Source organism: Cucurbita pepo, chromosome 11 (genome assembly GCF_057944985.1).
Source record: "Cucurbita pepo subsp. pepo isolate OVF chromosome 11, ASM5794498v1, whole genome shotgun sequence".
NCBI lineage: Eukaryota > Viridiplantae > Streptophyta > Magnoliopsida > Cucurbitales > Cucurbitaceae > Cucurbita > Cucurbita pepo.
The window spans coordinates 14274698-14293084 of record NC_141808.1 but is presented as its reverse complement, the minus strand read 5'-3'; the positions used below and the strand labels follow the sequence as shown (position 1 = coordinate 14293084).

At 36.2% G+C, this 18387-nt stretch overlaps 3 protein-coding genes across 4 annotated transcripts; 2 read left to right on the top strand and 1 right to left on the bottom strand.

The window, feature by feature from the left end:
- Window positions 1-943: 943 nt before the first annotated feature.
- Window positions 944-3962, bottom strand: LOC111805903 (F-box/kelch-repeat protein At5g42350). Of its 2 annotated transcripts, XR_002816716.2 has the most exons (3): window positions 3806-3962; window positions 1199-3228; window positions 944-1120 (listed from the first exon to the last, which is right to left on the bottom strand). XR_002816716.2 is itself a non-coding variant. In XM_087128048.1 (2 exons), the coding sequence occupies exon 2, from the start codon at window positions 2973-2975 to the stop codon at window positions 1296-1298; it is 1680 nt and encodes a 559-aa protein (XP_086984174.1). In that variant the 5' UTR covers window positions 2976-3228; window positions 3806-3962; the 3' UTR covers window positions 944-1295. The 2 variants fall into 2 exon arrangements, 1 of the variants encoding a protein (XP_086984174.1); XM_087128048.1 differs by having other exon boundaries at window positions 944-3228.
- Window positions 3963-5951: 1989 nt separating this feature from the next.
- Window positions 5952-12590, top strand: MLO9 (Seven transmembrane MLO family protein). The gene is made up of 16 exons (XM_023690268.2): window positions 5952-6152; window positions 6258-6423; window positions 7316-7373; window positions 7476-7723; window positions 7836-7952; window positions 8148-8205; window positions 8298-8386; window positions 9076-9150; window positions 9235-9323; window positions 9636-9685; window positions 9803-9843; window positions 10682-10855; window positions 10948-10983; window positions 11088-11155; window positions 11861-11921; window positions 12039-12590. Exons 2-16 carry the CDS (start codon window positions 6289-6291, stop codon window positions 12360-12362), a joined length of 1623 nt encoding a protein of 540 aa, XP_023546036.2. The 5' UTR covers window positions 5952-6152; window positions 6258-6288; the 3' UTR covers window positions 12363-12590.
- An 836-nt stretch (window positions 12591-13426) lies between these two features.
- LOC111805295 (dolichyl-diphosphooligosaccharide--protein glycosyltransferase subunit 1A) lies at window positions 13427-17851 on the top strand. Its single transcript, XM_087128052.1, has 10 exons — window positions 13427-13648; window positions 14280-14324; window positions 14484-15118; window positions 15210-15357; window positions 15436-15612; window positions 16067-16135; window positions 16275-16364; window positions 16534-16692; window positions 16826-17050; window positions 17299-17851. The coding sequence occupies exons 1-10, from the start codon at window positions 13556-13558 to the stop codon at window positions 17488-17490; spliced, it is 1833 nt and encodes a 610-aa protein (XP_086984178.1). The 5' UTR covers window positions 13427-13555; the 3' UTR covers window positions 17491-17851.
- The last annotated feature ends 536 nt before the right edge of the window (window positions 17852-18387 follow it).

Genomic DNA, 18387 nt, shown 5'->3' with positions numbered 1-18387 from the left:
GCTAGAGAGGAAAGAGATAAAGATTCCAACGAGGAAAATTCTAAAAGCTTTACAACTGTTGTATTGATGGGAGGACAAACCGAGCTCTAGTTAATGAAAAATAAAAAGAACAAAGAATCAATAGATTCAAGAACTAATGAAAATAAGTTTGGTTTGCCATAAAATTGAAAATTTGTCCATAAATGAAATGGAGAAAGTAATATAGTTGTAGAAAAAAAGTTAAAAATAAATCTAAGCCTCAAATTGAAAAAGACACTCCAACCAGTCTAATATATTCTTCTTAACTAATTTTATTTTACTTTTTTTAAATAACAAATAATTACATATAATAACATTTAGCTTTAGAGCATACATAAAAATACCTTTCTAATGAGAAATAAAATAGATACTTGGTATAAATTAATACATGTATAAACTAATACACAAATGGATGAAATTAAGCATTTAGAATTATAATTAATACAATATGTCAAGTTTGAAATTCATGGTTTTAAGTTAAAATTGATATAACCAATAAAGTCAAAAATGAATTTTTTTCAAAATCAATCTAGTAGGTTCAATTTTATCACACGTAACGTGCTGACTATACTCAATTTGACTAATAGTTTTACACATTCTATGTTGGGTGAATCTATATTGTTCGTATAAAAAATTAACGAGGTTAGTTTTAAATACGTCCAGAACAATGAAGAAGAGAATGGAGAAGAGTATCATCTTCGCCATGGTTGGTTCAGTTTGGCCCCAATAATAATCCATGACAAGATCGATCAATTCAGTTGGTTTAACCAAAAACCAAATCATAACCCATATTTCGTTAAGCATGCATGACATGTTCATTTGAAAGAAAAAAAAATTCCTAGAAACTTTGTTCTATTTCAACCATGAGTGCTAGACCCAACAAACAGAAATGAAATGCAGGTTCTTCAGGGTAGAAAAGAAAGAGGACACAAATCCCCAAGAGTTTCATCATGGACTATTTGAGTGAGTTTATTACCCCAAAACTTGTGTTCATCGAATATCATGAGACAATACCAAATTTACTTAAGAGATATAAAATCAATTACGAGAAGAAAGATGATTTGATTGAAAATTACACAGTAGGGTGCAGCAATATATAATCCTGCATGATTGATGAAGAAACTAAAAGATGAATTGATCGCGTACAAAAGAAAATTTGATACAAGAAATGGAATGTTACCTTTGGATTGCACCACATATCTTCAACATGTGGAAATTGTTAATTTAGATTTCTTCAATCGCAAGGGAATAAGGCAGATACATCGAGAGAAAGGACCTTAGAGATGGAGGACTGCCATTGATTTGGTCAAGCAGGAAGAAGCATCCATTTCAGATACACGAGTTCTTGAGATGTGATTCCAGTCTGATACTGCGTTGGAGATGTCACATACTGTCAAGAAGTCCAGTACCTGACCGAAGATTTTAAACATTTCGATCCCGAATACCAGGTTTCTATCGGCAACAAATGCAGCGTTCCAGTCCATTGGCGCATCGGGATGCACCGACACCTCTGTCCAGGCAAGGTACGTGAGATCTAACTCCCACAGTTTCCTTACAGCCTTGTTTCTCTGCCCTATTTGTCCATCCCCTTCGCACCAGGAGACAGAAAGCATGAACAGCCGACCGTTGGAGGATACAATTTTCGGGTAGTACTCATGAACACGAGGCGGGAATGGAGATGTTTGGATTCCGATCCAAAAGCCTCTTTCGATGTCATAACCTGCAAGTCTGTCTGTCTCAGAATAAACATAGAAGATCCCATTGCAGACAACCCCAGAACATATAACACCGAAATCTACAGGAAGCCTCTGAATTTCTGTCCATTTGTTTGATGAGGAATCATAAATCTCCCCCGACTCTATCGGTTCATCCCAAGATCCTAGACCGCCTATCGCAATAATCACAAACCTACGATGTCCTTTCGCACGAGACTGTTCGCTCTTTTGTCGACTGAACTTATATGACTTCCTATTAGACAACATTGAAGCATCATTGTCTTCCAAAGGATTTCTGGCTTGACGTCTTAACGAGAGCCTGTGAGGATCCTCATAAACATCCAATGAACCACCGGCACGTGATCTCAAATAACGTCTATCTTGCCGATTATGATGGCTCGGAACTACTGAAAATTCTGAGTTAACCTCTGAAGTTCCTAATATAGGCATTGATCTGGCATGCTTCATAGACGCAATTTTCCTCCAAGAATTAGTTAAAGGACTAAACACTAAGACCCCTTTATGTGTTCTGAAGGAGCTCTTATCGACTTTTCCGAAGTTAGCCAAGCTAGAACATCCACCAACGATATATATATCGTCCTGGATACTGGCTAGAGAGAACACAAATCTTCCCTTGAGAATATCAGCATCTATTCTATGCCATTTCTTTAGAGATACATCCAGTGCGTGTATCTCGCCCGAGCAATAACCCTCTTTAACAGCACCAAATAAAAATATCCATGGAGTCTGATATAAACATTCCCGTCTCATCTGTAAAAACCGACGAGTGCTAGTCAAGTATCTCCACTTTTTGCATACAAGGCGAGCATTCATGAGACTCGAAAGTGGTAGCCTCATCAAGCACATTTCCAGAATGTCATCAGGAAGAAAAATATGAACGTCACTGTTCCTCGTAGAGTTCCGAAGTCCGGAATTCTTTGGGCTATGCTTCTTACGAAATCTCTCCTTTACACCATATGAGAAGCAATCCACACCATTTTCTTCAGTACTGAATAATGATTTGTATCCCTTACCTTCCTCACTGGCACTGGATCTTCTTCGACTGCCTGGGTCACCAATTTCCTCACCGGTGTCGGCCCCAACTTTGCAACCTCCACCTCTACCATATAATGTAAGACATCTCAAAGATATTCCCCTTGAAACGTCCTCTTCCTCGGCAACACCTTTGTTATTCTTCCTCCTCAATTTCTGGCTCATGCTTCTCATGAGCCTTTTCGACATGCTCAAAACCTCAAAATCTTGATGAAAGTAGTCCAATTCAGCTTGTGTATTGGACAAATTTTCTTCTCCAGATCTTGGCAGTAAAAGTCACTCTTCCCATGACCATACGAATCAAAGTTCGAAACTCATCCTTCGGCACATTTCATTTTCCTATCTAAGATGTGAACTCTAAGAAAGACTGAATTGTCTCACAAGAACACCATATAGCCGCTCACAAACAGTACAATACTATTTCTTTACTCACTTGAAACACCTGTACAATAAACCACGATCAATTGCTAAATAAGTTCATAGAAGAAAGGCAAAAAATTCGATTAACTCCCTAACTTTCAAACAGCCATGTATTCCTGAACTCGCAACCGCATTCACAGACAATATTCAAAAACAGAATCACGGATTCTCTTGTTGTAAATGTTCACTCAACCTCAAAAGACAGAGTAAGACAATTATCGCGATCATCATTCAAAACGCAAAACAAAAACAAAGGAAACTACGATCTGCAAAGACTCAAAAATCCACACAACAAAATCTCGACAGAATTACCAACAGATAGTCAGATATTCTGATCCAGTAAAGAGAAAAAAGAAAAATCTCACTCCAGATCCACAACATTCAGTGGCTACAACAGATTAAAATCATCTGCAAAAAGAATCAAGATTCAAAGCGCTGGAAAACAACAACAACAACAACAACAACAACAACAACAACAACAACAACACCGACACAATAGAACAATACAAAAACAAAAACAAAAACAAAGAAGAGAAACCGCAATATCCTAGAGAATAACACTGTTTTACACCACATGCGGAAGAAAAGGAGTAACTTACATTACATGAAACGTTGCAAGGAAGAGGAATCCAGGAAGTGAATGAAAGGCAAAGTCAGAAATGGAAAGAAACTAATGAGATTGTGGAAGAAGAGTGAAGGTGCAACAATGGAGGAATTTTGGAGTCAAGGCGAGAAAGAAGGAAAGCATTTGATCTTCCTAAACAAAGCCTAAAGAAGGCGAGGCTATAATCCTCTACGACGACTTTTCTGTACTCCTCAAATTCCATCCCTCCGATTCGACCTAATCTGCGGGCCCCACTGGTTGCCGTGTGGAAATAAATTCAAATAAGAAAGAAAAAAACAAAAGCGTTTTGCTTTTTTTCTTTTTTTTTATTTATTTATTATTATTAAATGTTTAAATTCCATTTCCGTTTATTTTTATTTTAATCCTCCCCTTTCAAAATTAAAAAAATATTCGAATTTTTAGATTTATTGAAAAAAAAAAAAAACATAATTGTTTATTTAATGCTCTCTCTAATGTTTGATTGTTTTTTCTCAAGTTTTTATTTAAAATGTTTTTTATTTAATATGTTCATTTTCAATTATTAAAATTTGTTTCCATTAATAAGTTGAATTGGACCGCGCTCGGTTGGGTTGGAGGGTTGTTGTAACGACTCAAGCCCACCACTAGCCAGTTTTCACACCTTCATAAAGAATGTTTCGTCCCTCTCTCCAACTGATGTGAGATCTCACAATCCACTCCCTTCGGGGCTTAGCGTACTCGCCGACACTTATTCCTCTCTCCAATTAATGTGGTTTCACACCTTATAAAGAATTCTCTGTTTCCCTCTCCAACCAATATAGGATCTCACAATCCACCTCCCTTCGGAGCTCAGCGTCGTCAATGACACTCATTCTCCTCTCCAATTGATGTGGGATCTCAAAATCCACCTTCCTTCAGCACCCAGCGTCCTCGTTGACACTCATTTCTCTCTCCAATCGATGTGAGATCTCATAATCCAGCCCCTTCGTGGCCTAGCGTCCTCATTGGCAAAACGCTCAGTGTCTACCCCACTTTAAGGTCTAGCATTCTTGTTGACACACCGCCTAGTGTCCACCTCCCTTCAGGGCTTAGCGTCCTCTCTGGCACACCGTCCGATGTCTAGCACTAATATCATTTGTAACGGCCCGTTCTACATCGAAGAGTCCCTTCAACTTTACAAAAAGCTCTTACGCATATCTTCTCGACTTGTCGACTCCTCACGTCCTCTCAACTAGGATCTCTTTGACTTCTTTCTCGACGGTGTTCTTCACTATGACATAAGACCTAAATGTCCACTGCAATCGAAATTAACTAGGTCTATAATGATAGGGTTTCAAATTACTTACATGGATGACATGATAAATCTTTATCCAAGTAGGAGGTCGAACTCTATACGACACCTTACCAACTTTCTAAATGATTTAAATTGGACCTTTATATTACTTGTTCTAATCTCAGCTTGACAAGCCCGGGTTGCCCGTTTGAAACTCCAACGGACTCTAATGAATCCAACTTTTCATATGTTCGGACATATTCTATAACTCTTTGGTGACCGATAAGACGATCGAATCACTTCACAAGCAAGATCAATCATGTCTAAAAGTAAGCACAAATGCTCTTTTTACTACATTTCTCAAGTATACTTTACAAAGATAACATACATGACTTTATATAGCCTCAAACATAAAAACCCTCGAGCATCCACGAGACATTTCAAGAGTCAACTTTCACACTTTACGACCATAACTAGCCAATAAGAAAAATTATCATTCACCGAAAATTTGTAACCATCTACGAATAAACACGATCGAAGTACCTCAGTTACAACAATTCTCAAATTTAGTAGCTGAATCGGTCTGTTTTCTGGTTCTGGAATTATCCAAAACTTTTATTATTTGGTCGTTTTAGATCCAAAACTAACATGTTTGATTAAAATGGACAAGGAATTAGTGGTTGAAAATGGAAGAAGAGTTTGAACCACAAAAACAGGTTTTTCTTAGAACATATAACTAAATATAGAGTTTAAGAACACTTGAGATTGTTCTATAAATAGCCATGATGTTCATCGTTTACACATTTTTAGAAGGAAAGCAAATAGAACATTGAGGGCTTTGATTTCCCTAAAAGGTTAATGTAATAAGAGTTGAAGGCGACGGTGTTCGTTCGTCGAAACCCTCGAGAGCCCATTTGATAACGTTTTTGTTTTTGCTTCTTAATATAGAGAAATGGAACTGCGTTTGGTGACAGCTACCAAACGCTTCGAGTTCTAAAAAGCTAAGAACAAGAAACAGGAAGTCGGGAAATTTGAACGTTACCAAACCGTAGCTATTGGTTGTCGGGTTGGGAAATCGTTATAGATTTTGGTATGACATTGTTTTTTTTACGATGTTATTCGTTTACGTATTGTCGTTAGCTTTGATTTAACCTAATGTGTTTTGTTTTTGATTGATTGTTTGGTTGTTCATAAGGGCACTTCAAAGCTTGCTTGAGCTCTAAGAAATGGGCGGCGGTGGCGGTGGCGGTGCTCAAAGTAGAGAGTTAGATCAAACTCCGACATGGGCCGTTTCCGCTGTTTGTGCAGTCATCATTCTCATTTCCATCATATTGGAAAAAGTTCTTCATAGGGTTGGAGAGGTACACCTTCTTCATACCCTTCATAATAATTTTGCTCCGGTGTTCGTGGGTTAGGTCAAATCAGGTCGGGTCAACACATTTTTTAAATTCAGCTCAATTTTTCGGGTTAAAAATTTTGAAACCCAAACGACACTATATTTAATTTATAACGGAAGCCCCACCCTTAACCCATTAAAGAAAAAGATAAGTTCATTCCATTTCGATAAAAGACCCACACCCAAGTTTCATAGCATTGGGTCCGCTATCTCGATCATGATTTTCCTACCCCCAGAGGGAAAAGTCATTCCCTCCCCAATTTCGACAAAAGACCCACACCCAAGTTCCGTAACATTGGATCTGCTATCCCGATCATGATTTTCCTACCCCCAGAGGGAAAAGTCCTTCCCTCCCCAATTTCGACAAAAGACCCACACCCAAGTTTCGTAGCATTGGGTCCGCTATCCCGATCATGATTTTCCTACCCCCAAAGGGAAAAGTCCTTCCCTTTTTGGCCCCTACCCCGGAGGGAAAAGTCCTTCCCTTTTTGGCCCGTTGTGGGTGAGGAGGGATTCGAACCCCGACACCGCAGTTCGTACCCACACCCAAGTTCGTAGCCCTTTTTGGCCCTTTTTGGTCCGCCATCCTCTGAGCTTATTAAATAACGAATCCAATTGAATTGAACTATAATTTTTTTTGGATTGGATTAGTTCGATAGGCTTATAATAAAATTTATAATAGAAAATTTAATGTATATTTTAAAATTAACCATAAATTCTGACTATTTCGGTTCAACCAAGTTTAGGAGAACCGATGAATCAACGAACCATACGAATTGGGTTGGGTTGATAGGTTTATCGGGTCATTGAATTTTTCGAACACCCGCCTTTTTTAATTTTTTTTTCTAATATGTTAGATATTTCAAAGAAAGAAAAAGAAAGCATTGTACGAGGCGCTCGAGAAGGTTAAAGGCGGTAAAGCTACTTTCGTTGAAGAAATAAATAATTATTTATTTATTTATTTATTTTAGAGTTAAAAAGTTTATATTATTTATGTTTTTTTATTTTTTTGGACAGAGCTTATGGTTTTGGGATTCATTTCTTTACTCTTAACATTCGGACAAAACTATATTGCTGAAGTTTGCATACCCTCAAGGTATGCAAATACCATGTTGCCTTGCCCTTATAGAGGGAAATCACATCAAAGCTCCCATGGCATCGAACCCGATGAACACGAGGAAGACGCCCACGATCACCACCGTAGGCTTCTTTGGTACGAGCATCGACGTCTCAGCGGTGGTGGTCACATAGAAAGTTGCAAAACAGTAAGTTATGCTTCTATTTAGTCTCCGAGCTTCTTTTTTAACATATATGAATAGGAGACCTGATCCTGTAACCCAACCGTGTTCTTAACCCTTTTATTTTCTTTCCGTGTAGGGATATATGCAACTTATATCTCTAAATGGTTTGCATCAATTACATATCTTCATCTTCTTTCTAGCCGTTCTCCATGTTGTCTTTAGCGGCATAACGATGACTCTCGGAAGATTGAAAGTAAGTACATACGTAATTTTCGATGCCCATTCTTATAAAATTGATGCTAAAATTTTAGACGAGCCAGATCTTACCGATTAAATACTGACAAGTTGGTTCCGAGCATTACAACCTCGGAGAAATTTAGTTATTTTTGTAATATTATTTTAAAATTTTTATGTTTTTTTTTTTTTTTTTTTTTTTCTATCTCCCAAGATTCGTGGATGGAAAGTATGGGAAAGACAGACTGAACTAGAACATGAGGCCATGAACGGTATAGTAAGAAAGATTAGGGTTCATTCATGGTTTTCTTGTAATTAATCCCAACTATGCACTACAATTTCGTCATTTTACTTTCTCTTTCAGATCCTACAAGGTTCCGACTTACTCACGAGACATCGTTTGTAAGAGATCACAGCAGTTTCTGGACCAAAACACCCCTCTCCTTTTACTTTGTAAGGGCTCACCACTTTTTTTTTATTTAAAGGAGTTTACGAGTATCTCGACCACTCGTTGTAGGTCAAAATCTCTATCGATTGAGTTATAGACGTTTTCATTTATTTTATCTCGAGAATTAACGAAATATTTCTTATAAAGATGTGGAAACCTCTCCCTAATAGACATGTTTTAAAATCGTGAGGCTGATGACGATACGTAAGAGCCCGAAACGAACAATATCTACTAGCGGTGGGCTTGAGCTGTTACAAATGGTATTAGAGCCAGACACCAGGCAGTGTGCCAGTAATGACACTGACCTCTAAAGGGGTGAATTGTGAGATCCCATATTGGTTAGAGATGTAAAAACTTCTCTCTAGTAGACTAGTTTGAAAACTGTGAGGCTAATGACGATACGTAAGGGACCAAAACGAACAATATCTACTAGCGGTGGGTTTGAGCTGTTAGAAATGGTATTAGAGCCAGACACCAGGCAAGGACACTGCCCTCTAGATTGTGAGATCCCATATTGGTTAGAGATGTAGAAACTTCTCTCTAGTAGACTCGTTTTAAAACTCTGAGGCTGATGCTGATACGTAACAGGCTGAAGCGAACAATATTACAATTTGAAAGATTGTTTACATTTAGATCGGATTTATGATTATTTTAATCTTTCAATTTTAATATGATACTCAGATTTGTTTTCCAGGTATGCTTCTTTAGGCAATTCTTCCGGTCGGTTAGTAGGGCCGATTACTTGTCTCTTAGACATGGTTTCGTCACGGTGAGTTATTTTCACTGCTCAGAGCAATAGGCAGTTTCAAATGTCTCAAATTTTAGATTATTATTATTTTTCATTACTATATAGGTTCATTTAGCACCCGGGAGTAAATTTGACTTCCAAAAGTACATCAAAAGGTCATTAGAAGATGATTTCAAGGTGGTTGTCGGAATCAGGTAAAATTTTGACAAACGCTTCGATTTAGGACTGCGAGTTATGGGTATTCAGGATTTTATTTGATCGGGTTGAGATACATTCAAAACTCAACTCAATTGTTCGGGTGGTAAATTTTTATAACATAAGCAACCCTTATGAACAATAAATTTGAATTAGTTCGGTCCTAAACTAATCTTACGGGAACTCATGAACCAACCCGACCTAAACGGAACGAATTAGGTTGAGTTGATTGGATTCTTTGAGTCACCAAATCTTTCGAATACTCGGGTTCGTATAGTTTTGAATTATACGCTAACGTTTGCATTTGTCAGTCCTCTACTATGGGCATCAATGGTGCTTTTTCTGCTTCTCAATGTTAGTGGTTAGTATTGTTACCCTTTAAACTCATTTTCTTCATTGTTTTAATATTATTTATCTAATATTTGCAATATTTATTATGTTTTAAAATTATATAATTGTTATTAATTTTATTGTCCAGGGTGGCAAGTTATGCTTTGGGTGTCCATATTTCCTCTGGTGGTAAGAACTCTTAATACTCAAAAAATAATTTTTAAATAAAATTATTAAAAAAAAAATTGTAAATTTGGTTCATATTTACGAACCTCCACATGCACTTTCAGCATATCAATGGAGATGTATTCCTTATAAACTCATGATCATCTCCTTAGTTAGTCAATGTGGGACTCCCACCTCCTCTGAGGTCTATGTAGCCCTTAAACCTTTGAACAACTTCCCTTTAATCGAGGCTCGACTCCTTTCTTTGGAACCCTCGAACAAAGTACATCATAGAGTCTTTCCTGAGACCTATGTAGCCCTCGAACCCTCGAACAGTTTCCCCTTTTCCTGGAGCCTTTGAACAAAGTACACCCATTGTTCGACACCTTTGAGGCTAGGGACATGACTCTAATACCATGTTAGGAACCACGAACCTCCACAATGGTATGATATTATCCATTTTGAGCATAAGCTCTCGTGACTGTACTCTTAGTTTCCCTAAAAGGTCTCACACCAACTTCTTTCCAACAAAGTACACCATAGAGCCTCCCCTGAGGTCTATGTAGCCCTTAAACCCTCGAACAACTTTCCCTTAATCGAGACTCGACTCATTTCTTTGGAGTCATCGAACAAAGTACATTATAGAGCCTTCCCTGAGACCTATGTAGCCCTCGAACCCTTGAACAGTTTCTCCTTTTCCTGGAGCCAATAGAGATGTCTTTTTAACGTATAAAATTATAATCATTTCCCTCCCAACAATCGTCAACATTAATATCAAACTCATAAACATACGAGAAATAATCGATATCAAACTCATAGACGCACGAGAAACGTTGATATTACTTTTTTGTTCGTTGAAAAGGTGATCCTAGCCGTTGGAACAAAGCTGCAAGGAATCATAACACAAATGGCGCTTGAAATCAAGGAAAGGCACGCAGTGGTTCAAGGGATTCCCCTGGTCCAAGTCTCCGATAGACACTTTTGGTTCAGTTGGCCCGTTTTGGTTCTTTATCTCATCCATTACGTCCTCTTCCAGGTTTATTACTTTAATTTTAATTTTAATTTTAATTTTTCTATTTATTATGCTCTTATATTAAATAATCTAATATTTATTTGAATATGTGACAGAATGCATTTGAGATTACATATTTCTTTTGGATATGGGTAAGAGATTAATTTTAAATATTATAATTTATTTTTTACAAAATATAAATTATTTTATTTTATTTTATTTTATTATATATATTCTAATTGTGTTCATGGTACAGTATGAATTTGGGTTGAGATCATGCTTTCACCAAAATTTTGATCTTATTATCGTCAGAGTTGCCCTTGGGTAAGTTAATTTATAAATATTATTTATTATTATATTTATAAGAAAAAAAAAAGGTTAATTAATAAAATATATACTTTTTAAATCTTGGAAAAATATTTATTTTTTATTTTTTATTTTAATTTTTTACTTAAATTTAAAACCTTGCAAAAAAAAAAAAAAAGTGTTATTTGATTTATAAATAATATTTATTACTTTTTTTATAAGAAAAAAAAAGCTTTATTAACATTTTTTTTTCAAAATAATTTAATTTTTCTAAAATACTTTTTGAAATCTTGGCCTTATCATAAAAAAATAAATTTCTTTTATTTTTTATTTTTAAGTTTTGGCTTAAATTTCAAAAGCTTATTGCATAAAAATAAATAAATATATATATATATATATATATATATATACATATATATATATATATATATATATATATATATATATATATATATTTTTTAAGTTTTGGCTTAAATTTCAAAAGCTTATTGCATAAAAATAAATAAATAAAATATATATATATATACATACTTTAACACATATATATACACATACTTACACATAAATATATACTTACACATAAATATATATATATACACATACTTACATATATATATATACACATACTTACATATATATACATATATATATATACCTACTTACATATATATTACTTACATATCTATATATATAAGTTTGTCAATGGACGATGAATTTTGACAGGGTTGGAGTACAGATTTTGTGCAGCTACATTACACTCCCATTATATGCTCTTGTCACTCAGGTATTTTTTTAATATCAATGATATCGTTCACTGAGAGTTTAAGTATCGTATTAATGAAGATAGTATTCCTTAATTATAAATGCATGATCATTTTAAAATGGTCGTTTTTTTTATTAGATGGGATCGACTATGAAGAAATCTATATTCGATGAACAAACTTCAAAAGCATTGAAGCAATGGCATAGAAGTGCTTTGAAGAAAAAGAACGAAGGGGGAAAGCCAGATCCAATGCCAATGCGAACACTGGGCGGAGGCGGAGGCGGAGGTAGTGGAAGCCCTCCTGAGTCACCGTCGGAAGGCTCGCATGAGTTCCAGCATCATTCAGACCCTCTACGACCACCCAACGACGTTGAAGCCTCCGCCGTTCCTTCGGCTAACATAATCGCCACCGTCGATCTTCAGCAACAGCAGAATTACTCGAATCGTGACTTGTTGAGCTGATTAAAACTATGTATTATTTAACGAGCCAAGAAGCTTAAAAGAGGGGTTGGTTTGTATATTAATTAAACACATCTCAGATATGTTGTGTCTCAAGCTTTGAAAAGATTTGGGAATTGCAATTCTTTTCTTGTAAATCATTATGAGCTCAACCTGCCTGCCTTACCAATTTTTTTGTATTCTTCCTTATGTTATTTGTTCATATATATCTCATCAATGAATTCTTCTTTTAACTTGGATTTCCCATTTTTGCTCGTTAATTTTTAAATTTAGTTCGTAAACTTTCGAGCATATGAGTTTAATGTGTCATGGTTATACTTGTCTAAGACGTGTTGCATATACCTGCACTAGCTAGTGTACGACCTTTCGTCAAAATCATGTCTAGGCCAAGAATGGGGTTGGAGACTTAAGCATACATTGTCTAGGCCAACGATGATCGAAACGTTAGTTGGTTGATTTACTCGAGGACAAGAGTAAGTCTCCTGAGTAAGTGTCGTACAATAGCACGGTGAATTTCCAAAGAATGAAAATATGATACCATGCAAGTTTAAAGTTTACTTCTTAAACTTTCGAGTTTGTGTTTATTCAAAGCCAGAAATTTGTAGTTTGATAGTTAGAGCCGGTAGAGAAATTGGCAAATTCCATGTTCATATTATGATGCTCGACCACCATTTATGAGTTCTTCCTTTTGATTTCTAATTAGAGATGCCCACTTCTATCTCATGCATATTTGAGTTGTGACGTATGAGTAAAACAGAGGTACATAAAGAGACTTACGTTTGGACGAGAGTAGTTCTGAAGATAGGATGATCGAGAAAAGCTTAAAAAAATTGAAATTACTATCAATACTAACAAGGTGCACATCATTTTTCAGTAGCTCAATCATAGAAACTCCGAAATTAAGGACAAAACATGTCGGACTCGTGTAGGTCTGTGCTTATACACAGTCATGTAGAGTAATTTTTTAAATTATTATTATTATTATTATTATTTTATTTTATTTTTTTGCGAATTTTTAGGTCAAATTATAAATTTATATCTATTTTTTTATCGCCAAAATTATGACTTGTTTGAACCATTTCGTTCATCACTTGACAGAGACTCGAGTATTCCCTCCGCATTGCCTTGCCTATGGTCCGATCTCTTCCTGATCCAGAGTGAGTTCATCTTTTGAAGGACCGAGAAGGAAACTAGAAATGGCACTCAAGCTGGATCTATTCCTTATCACACTCGCTGTGATTCTTTCGCCTGTACTTTCCGATCTGATCTTCTCCAAGGTTGATCGTCGGGTAAGTATCGTTTGAAGGTTTTGTAGTCATGTTTTTATTGATTTCAATAGCTCATTCGATTGCACTCTGCAGCTTCCCTCTTGTGTTTCATACATTTTCGTAATGCTTATGGATTTGTGTTTTATGATGAGGTCTAAAATCGATTAATTATCATGTGCTACGTTTTATTCACTCGATCAGTGTATGATTGCTACATTTGCGAATTCTGAAATTCCATTTCTTGATGTTATTAATTTACCTCGCTTAATTCTTTGTAAATCGATTAGTTATCATGTTTTACGTTTTATTCACTCGATCAGTGTATGATTGCCACATTTGCGAATTCTGAAATTCCATTTCTTGATGTTATTAATTTACCTTGCTTAATTCTTTGTAAATCGATTAATAATCATGTTTTACGTTTTATTCACTCGATCAGTGTATGGTTGCTAAATTTGCGAATTCTGAAATTCCATTTCTTGATGTAATTAATTTACCCCGCTTAATTCTTTGTAAATCGATTAAATATCATGTTTTACATTTTGTTCACTCGATCAGTGTATGGTTCTACATTTTCGAATTCTGAAATTCCAGTTGTAATTAATTTACCTCGCCATGGTGTCGTTGACTGTATTTCTCTTCCCGTTTGCAGATTGATTTGACATCACAAATCGTTCGCATATCTTCAACTATAAGGGTATGGTATCTCTTGCTATTTCTTTTTGTTTTTCGTGAAATTAACATGAAATTGGGAAGACGTAGTTTTTGGAATATTCTACGTAATGGGGCACATTGTGGAAAAGGGTTGGTGTAGTTTGAGGATCTATGGTTTAATAACTTCTTCGTGCTGTTCTAGGTGGAAAATGAGGGGACTGATGTGGTGTCTGAAGTACTTTTAATCTTTCCCGTGGAACAAGCAAAATACTTGTCTCATATTCAAGCTACATCGAATGAAGGAAAAGGGAAAGCCAAAGGATCTGCTATAAATTTCCCTGTCAATGTTGTTTATCCCAAGGAAATGCCTCCAACATTGAAATTTTACTCGGTATCTCTACCAAAGGGATTAAACAAGGGTGACGGCTTGACTTTTGATGTGTTTGCTGTTTTCACCCATTTGCTGAGTCCATTCCCTGAGACAATCACTCAGGCTGATGTTCAGTTTGTATTGTTTCTTGACACTGCATACTTTTTATCTCCTTATACTGTCAAGGTCCAGTCATTGAGTCTTAAATTGCCCGAAGCAAGAATTGAGTTTTATACAAAATTGGAAAATACCAAGATTCATGGTTCTGAGATCAAATATGGCCCTTATGAGAATGCTCCCCCATATTCATTCGCACTCATACGCTTTCATTTTGAAAACAATCAGCCATTTCCTGTTGCTCAAGAGCTTGTCCGTGAGATAGAAGTTTCTCACTGGGGCAGCGTTCAAATAACAGAGCATTATAATCTTGTCAATGGTGGTGCTCAAAATAAGGGGGGATTTTCCAGGTCTTTTCTTGTTTTCTTTCTTCTTTACACTAGTTCTTGCAAGTTTTCATTCTAGCAGAACGTGTAACTTCGTTGCTCATTTCTGCTGCAGGTTTGATTATCAGACCAGACCTTTTGCAAGAGGTGCTTCAGCATTTAGCAAACTTGTTGCAAAACTACCACCAAGAACTCATTCAGTATACTATAGAGATGAAATTGGAAACATCTCTACATCTCATCTATGGGGCAATCTTAGGAAGGTGAAAATTTTGTTTTAGCAATATGACGACCAAAACTATTTACCTGATTATTTTCTCAATTCTTTTCTGAAATTTCAGACAGACCTGGAGATTGAACCTAGATATCCAATGTTTGGTGGTTGGAGAACTTCTTTTACTATTGGATACAGCTTGCCACTTCAAGATTTTCTATTTCAGGATCAGGGAAAGCGTTTTCTTAACATCTCTTTTGGCTCTCCAATAAATGAAGTTGTGGTTGATAGGCTCATTGTCAGGGTAATTTTCTTTTTTCCTCTATTGTTATATGCTGCAATGTGATTGATAGGGTAATTTTTCTGCCATCAGAAACATAGCGCCCTTAAATCAGGGATTTATCAGATGAGAAAAAATAAAATTTGGCATCCTTTGCGTGTGACATTCTTGAATTATTATTTGGTGTTCTAAAACTTATTTAACATTCAGCAAAGGGTATGTGCCAATTTATGGATTAACTGCTCATTTTTTATGGTATACAAAGTATTGTACCATTTTGACATTGTTGCAACTTATTCATTTACTTATATTTCCTTATTTCTATCCAAAGGGTTACTATAACTTCTAAGGTTTTGTTGTCTGCTATGTTCAAGGGATGTATCCATAGCTATGGATTGTATTCAGTTTATGTAGAACTCAAACAAAGGGTTTCTTTTTTTTATTCATATAATTGATTGGTTTTTTTTGTAAACTTCAGGTTGTTTTACCAGAGGGCTCCAGTGATTTCTCTGTGTCTGTTCCATTTTCTCATAAACAGTGGCATGAGGTAGGATAGACTAGTGACATAATTCATTTATTGTCTCCTTCCTATTTGTTTATTGATTTTTGTTTTATTATTATTATTATTATTTGCATTGAAATGTGTTGATTCGGTTTCCCTGAAGCTTCTATTTTGATTGTTACAGAAAAAAATTTCACACTTGGACATTGATGGTAGACCAGTGGTTGTACTGGAGAAGGAAAATGTAGTGCCAGAGCATAATCAGCATTTCCAGGTATCTGCTCTCTTTTAAATTGAATTTTTGGATGTTCTGTATCTCTAATGATTTGACCTAATCATGGACGCAGTAATAATCATGGTGTGAGTTGTATGTAACGGTTGAATTAAAGGTTACTCACATCTGAATTATTAAGTTTTCTAACTCTTTCTTACATGATTTGCAGGTCTACTACAAGTTCAACAGCATTTCAATGCTTAGGGAGCCTATAATGTTGATTTTTGGATTCTTTGTCCTTTTTGTCTCATGCATCATTTATATGCATTCGGACATGTCAATTTCAAAGTCTTCTCCTTCTTATTTAGCTAAACTACAGTGGGATGAGGTAAAATAGATGGTATTCTATCGTATTATTCCAAGTATGTAGATGATTTAGGCAGGGCCATAGTAGAAGATGCCTTACATTTCTGACACTGGTGGATTCTCACTGCCTTATTGCTTTGTCCATCTCATTTCAGGTGCAAACTGTGATTCAACAAGTTCAGAATATTATCAATAGATGCTTAACCATACACGATAAATTGGATGCGTCATTGCATGATCTTTCCCGTACTGGTGATGTCCAAGCTTGTAAAGCAGCTCGCAAAGCAGCTGATGCTTCATTGAAAGAGCTTTCAAAAGAGTTGAAGTCTTTGCTTTCATTCTTGCAGTCGGCCCAGCAGGCCACCCAGATATTGCCTAAGGTTCAATTGCTTCTAGTTTGTTCGTATAGATTTAACTGTGAATATCATCATGCATTGACAAACAAAATATAGTGAACTCAAAAAAACAAAACAAAAAAAGGACAGAAAAAGTCAAACAAAATATAGTGTCATATGTAAAAGGAGATGTCCTGTCCCATGTTGGCTCAAACACAAACTGATTAGAAAAGTGGGGATGCTGGTTGTCATGAACAAACTATGTTAAGTATCAAGTTGTGCTGCCTGTGCAGGTGGAAGAGCTGGTGGCCAAGGAGAGAGATCTGCAGGAGAGGTTGGTTGTGAAACACATGACGGTGGTGGACTGCTACGAGAAGAAGTTCGGTGGACGTGAAATCGAAAACAGAGTTGCTTCACAGCAGCAAAGAATTACAACTTTGAGGCAGGAAGTAGATGATCTTCTCGAGTTCATTGATGAAATATAATGAAATATACTGACAGCGTTGGCATATTAATCTTCATGACCACATAACTCCCTAAGATTAGCCAATGTCTGCTAGGGGTTCAGAATTTTGTCGTGCTTTATTTAGAGATTTTGGTTACCTTCACCTTTAATCTGATGACCTGCAAGGTTTTGAATTATGATCCAATTAGAAAGTATAAGCCTGGAATAGAGCGGATACATAATGGCATATAGTATAATCCTTCCTCTTTATATCTACATCATGCTTGACTTGTTGTCAAGATAGTTTATCCTTGCTTTTAGGGTTTTGGTAAGGGTGTCTCTCAATGGTTCTTGGATCTTCAATGTATTTTCTCACGAATGAGATGATAATTCCTTCAATATGTTTAGTTTGCCCGTATAACACTAAAAGTAGATGCAATAGTTGGGCATTTTTACATTAAGATTTACATCCATGATGAATCCTATCGTAGTTAAAGGTTGATTATGCGCATAATTCTATATTCTAACTTCATACTTCCGGACAGACTCTTGAGGCTCTTGGAGTCGGCATAGCTCTATATTCTAACTTCATACTTTAGGACAGATTCTTGAGGCTCTTTGAGTCGGCATAGCTCTATATTCTAACTTCATACTTTAAGACAGATTCTTGAGGCTCTTTGAGTCGGCATAGCTCTATATTCTAACTTCATACTTCAGGACAGACTCTTGAGGCTCTTGGAGTCGGCATAGCTCTATATTCTAACTTCATACTCCAGGACAGGCTCTTAAGGCTCTTGGAGTCGGCCGGTACCACAAAGACCACATGGAGTTACACTAGATGAGACTTCGTGGAGTAAGCATGAGCTTTACTTGATACTATGTAATACACGACAATCCTTCTAGAGCCCCAACCTCAATTTCTCCCACTTTCGTATCA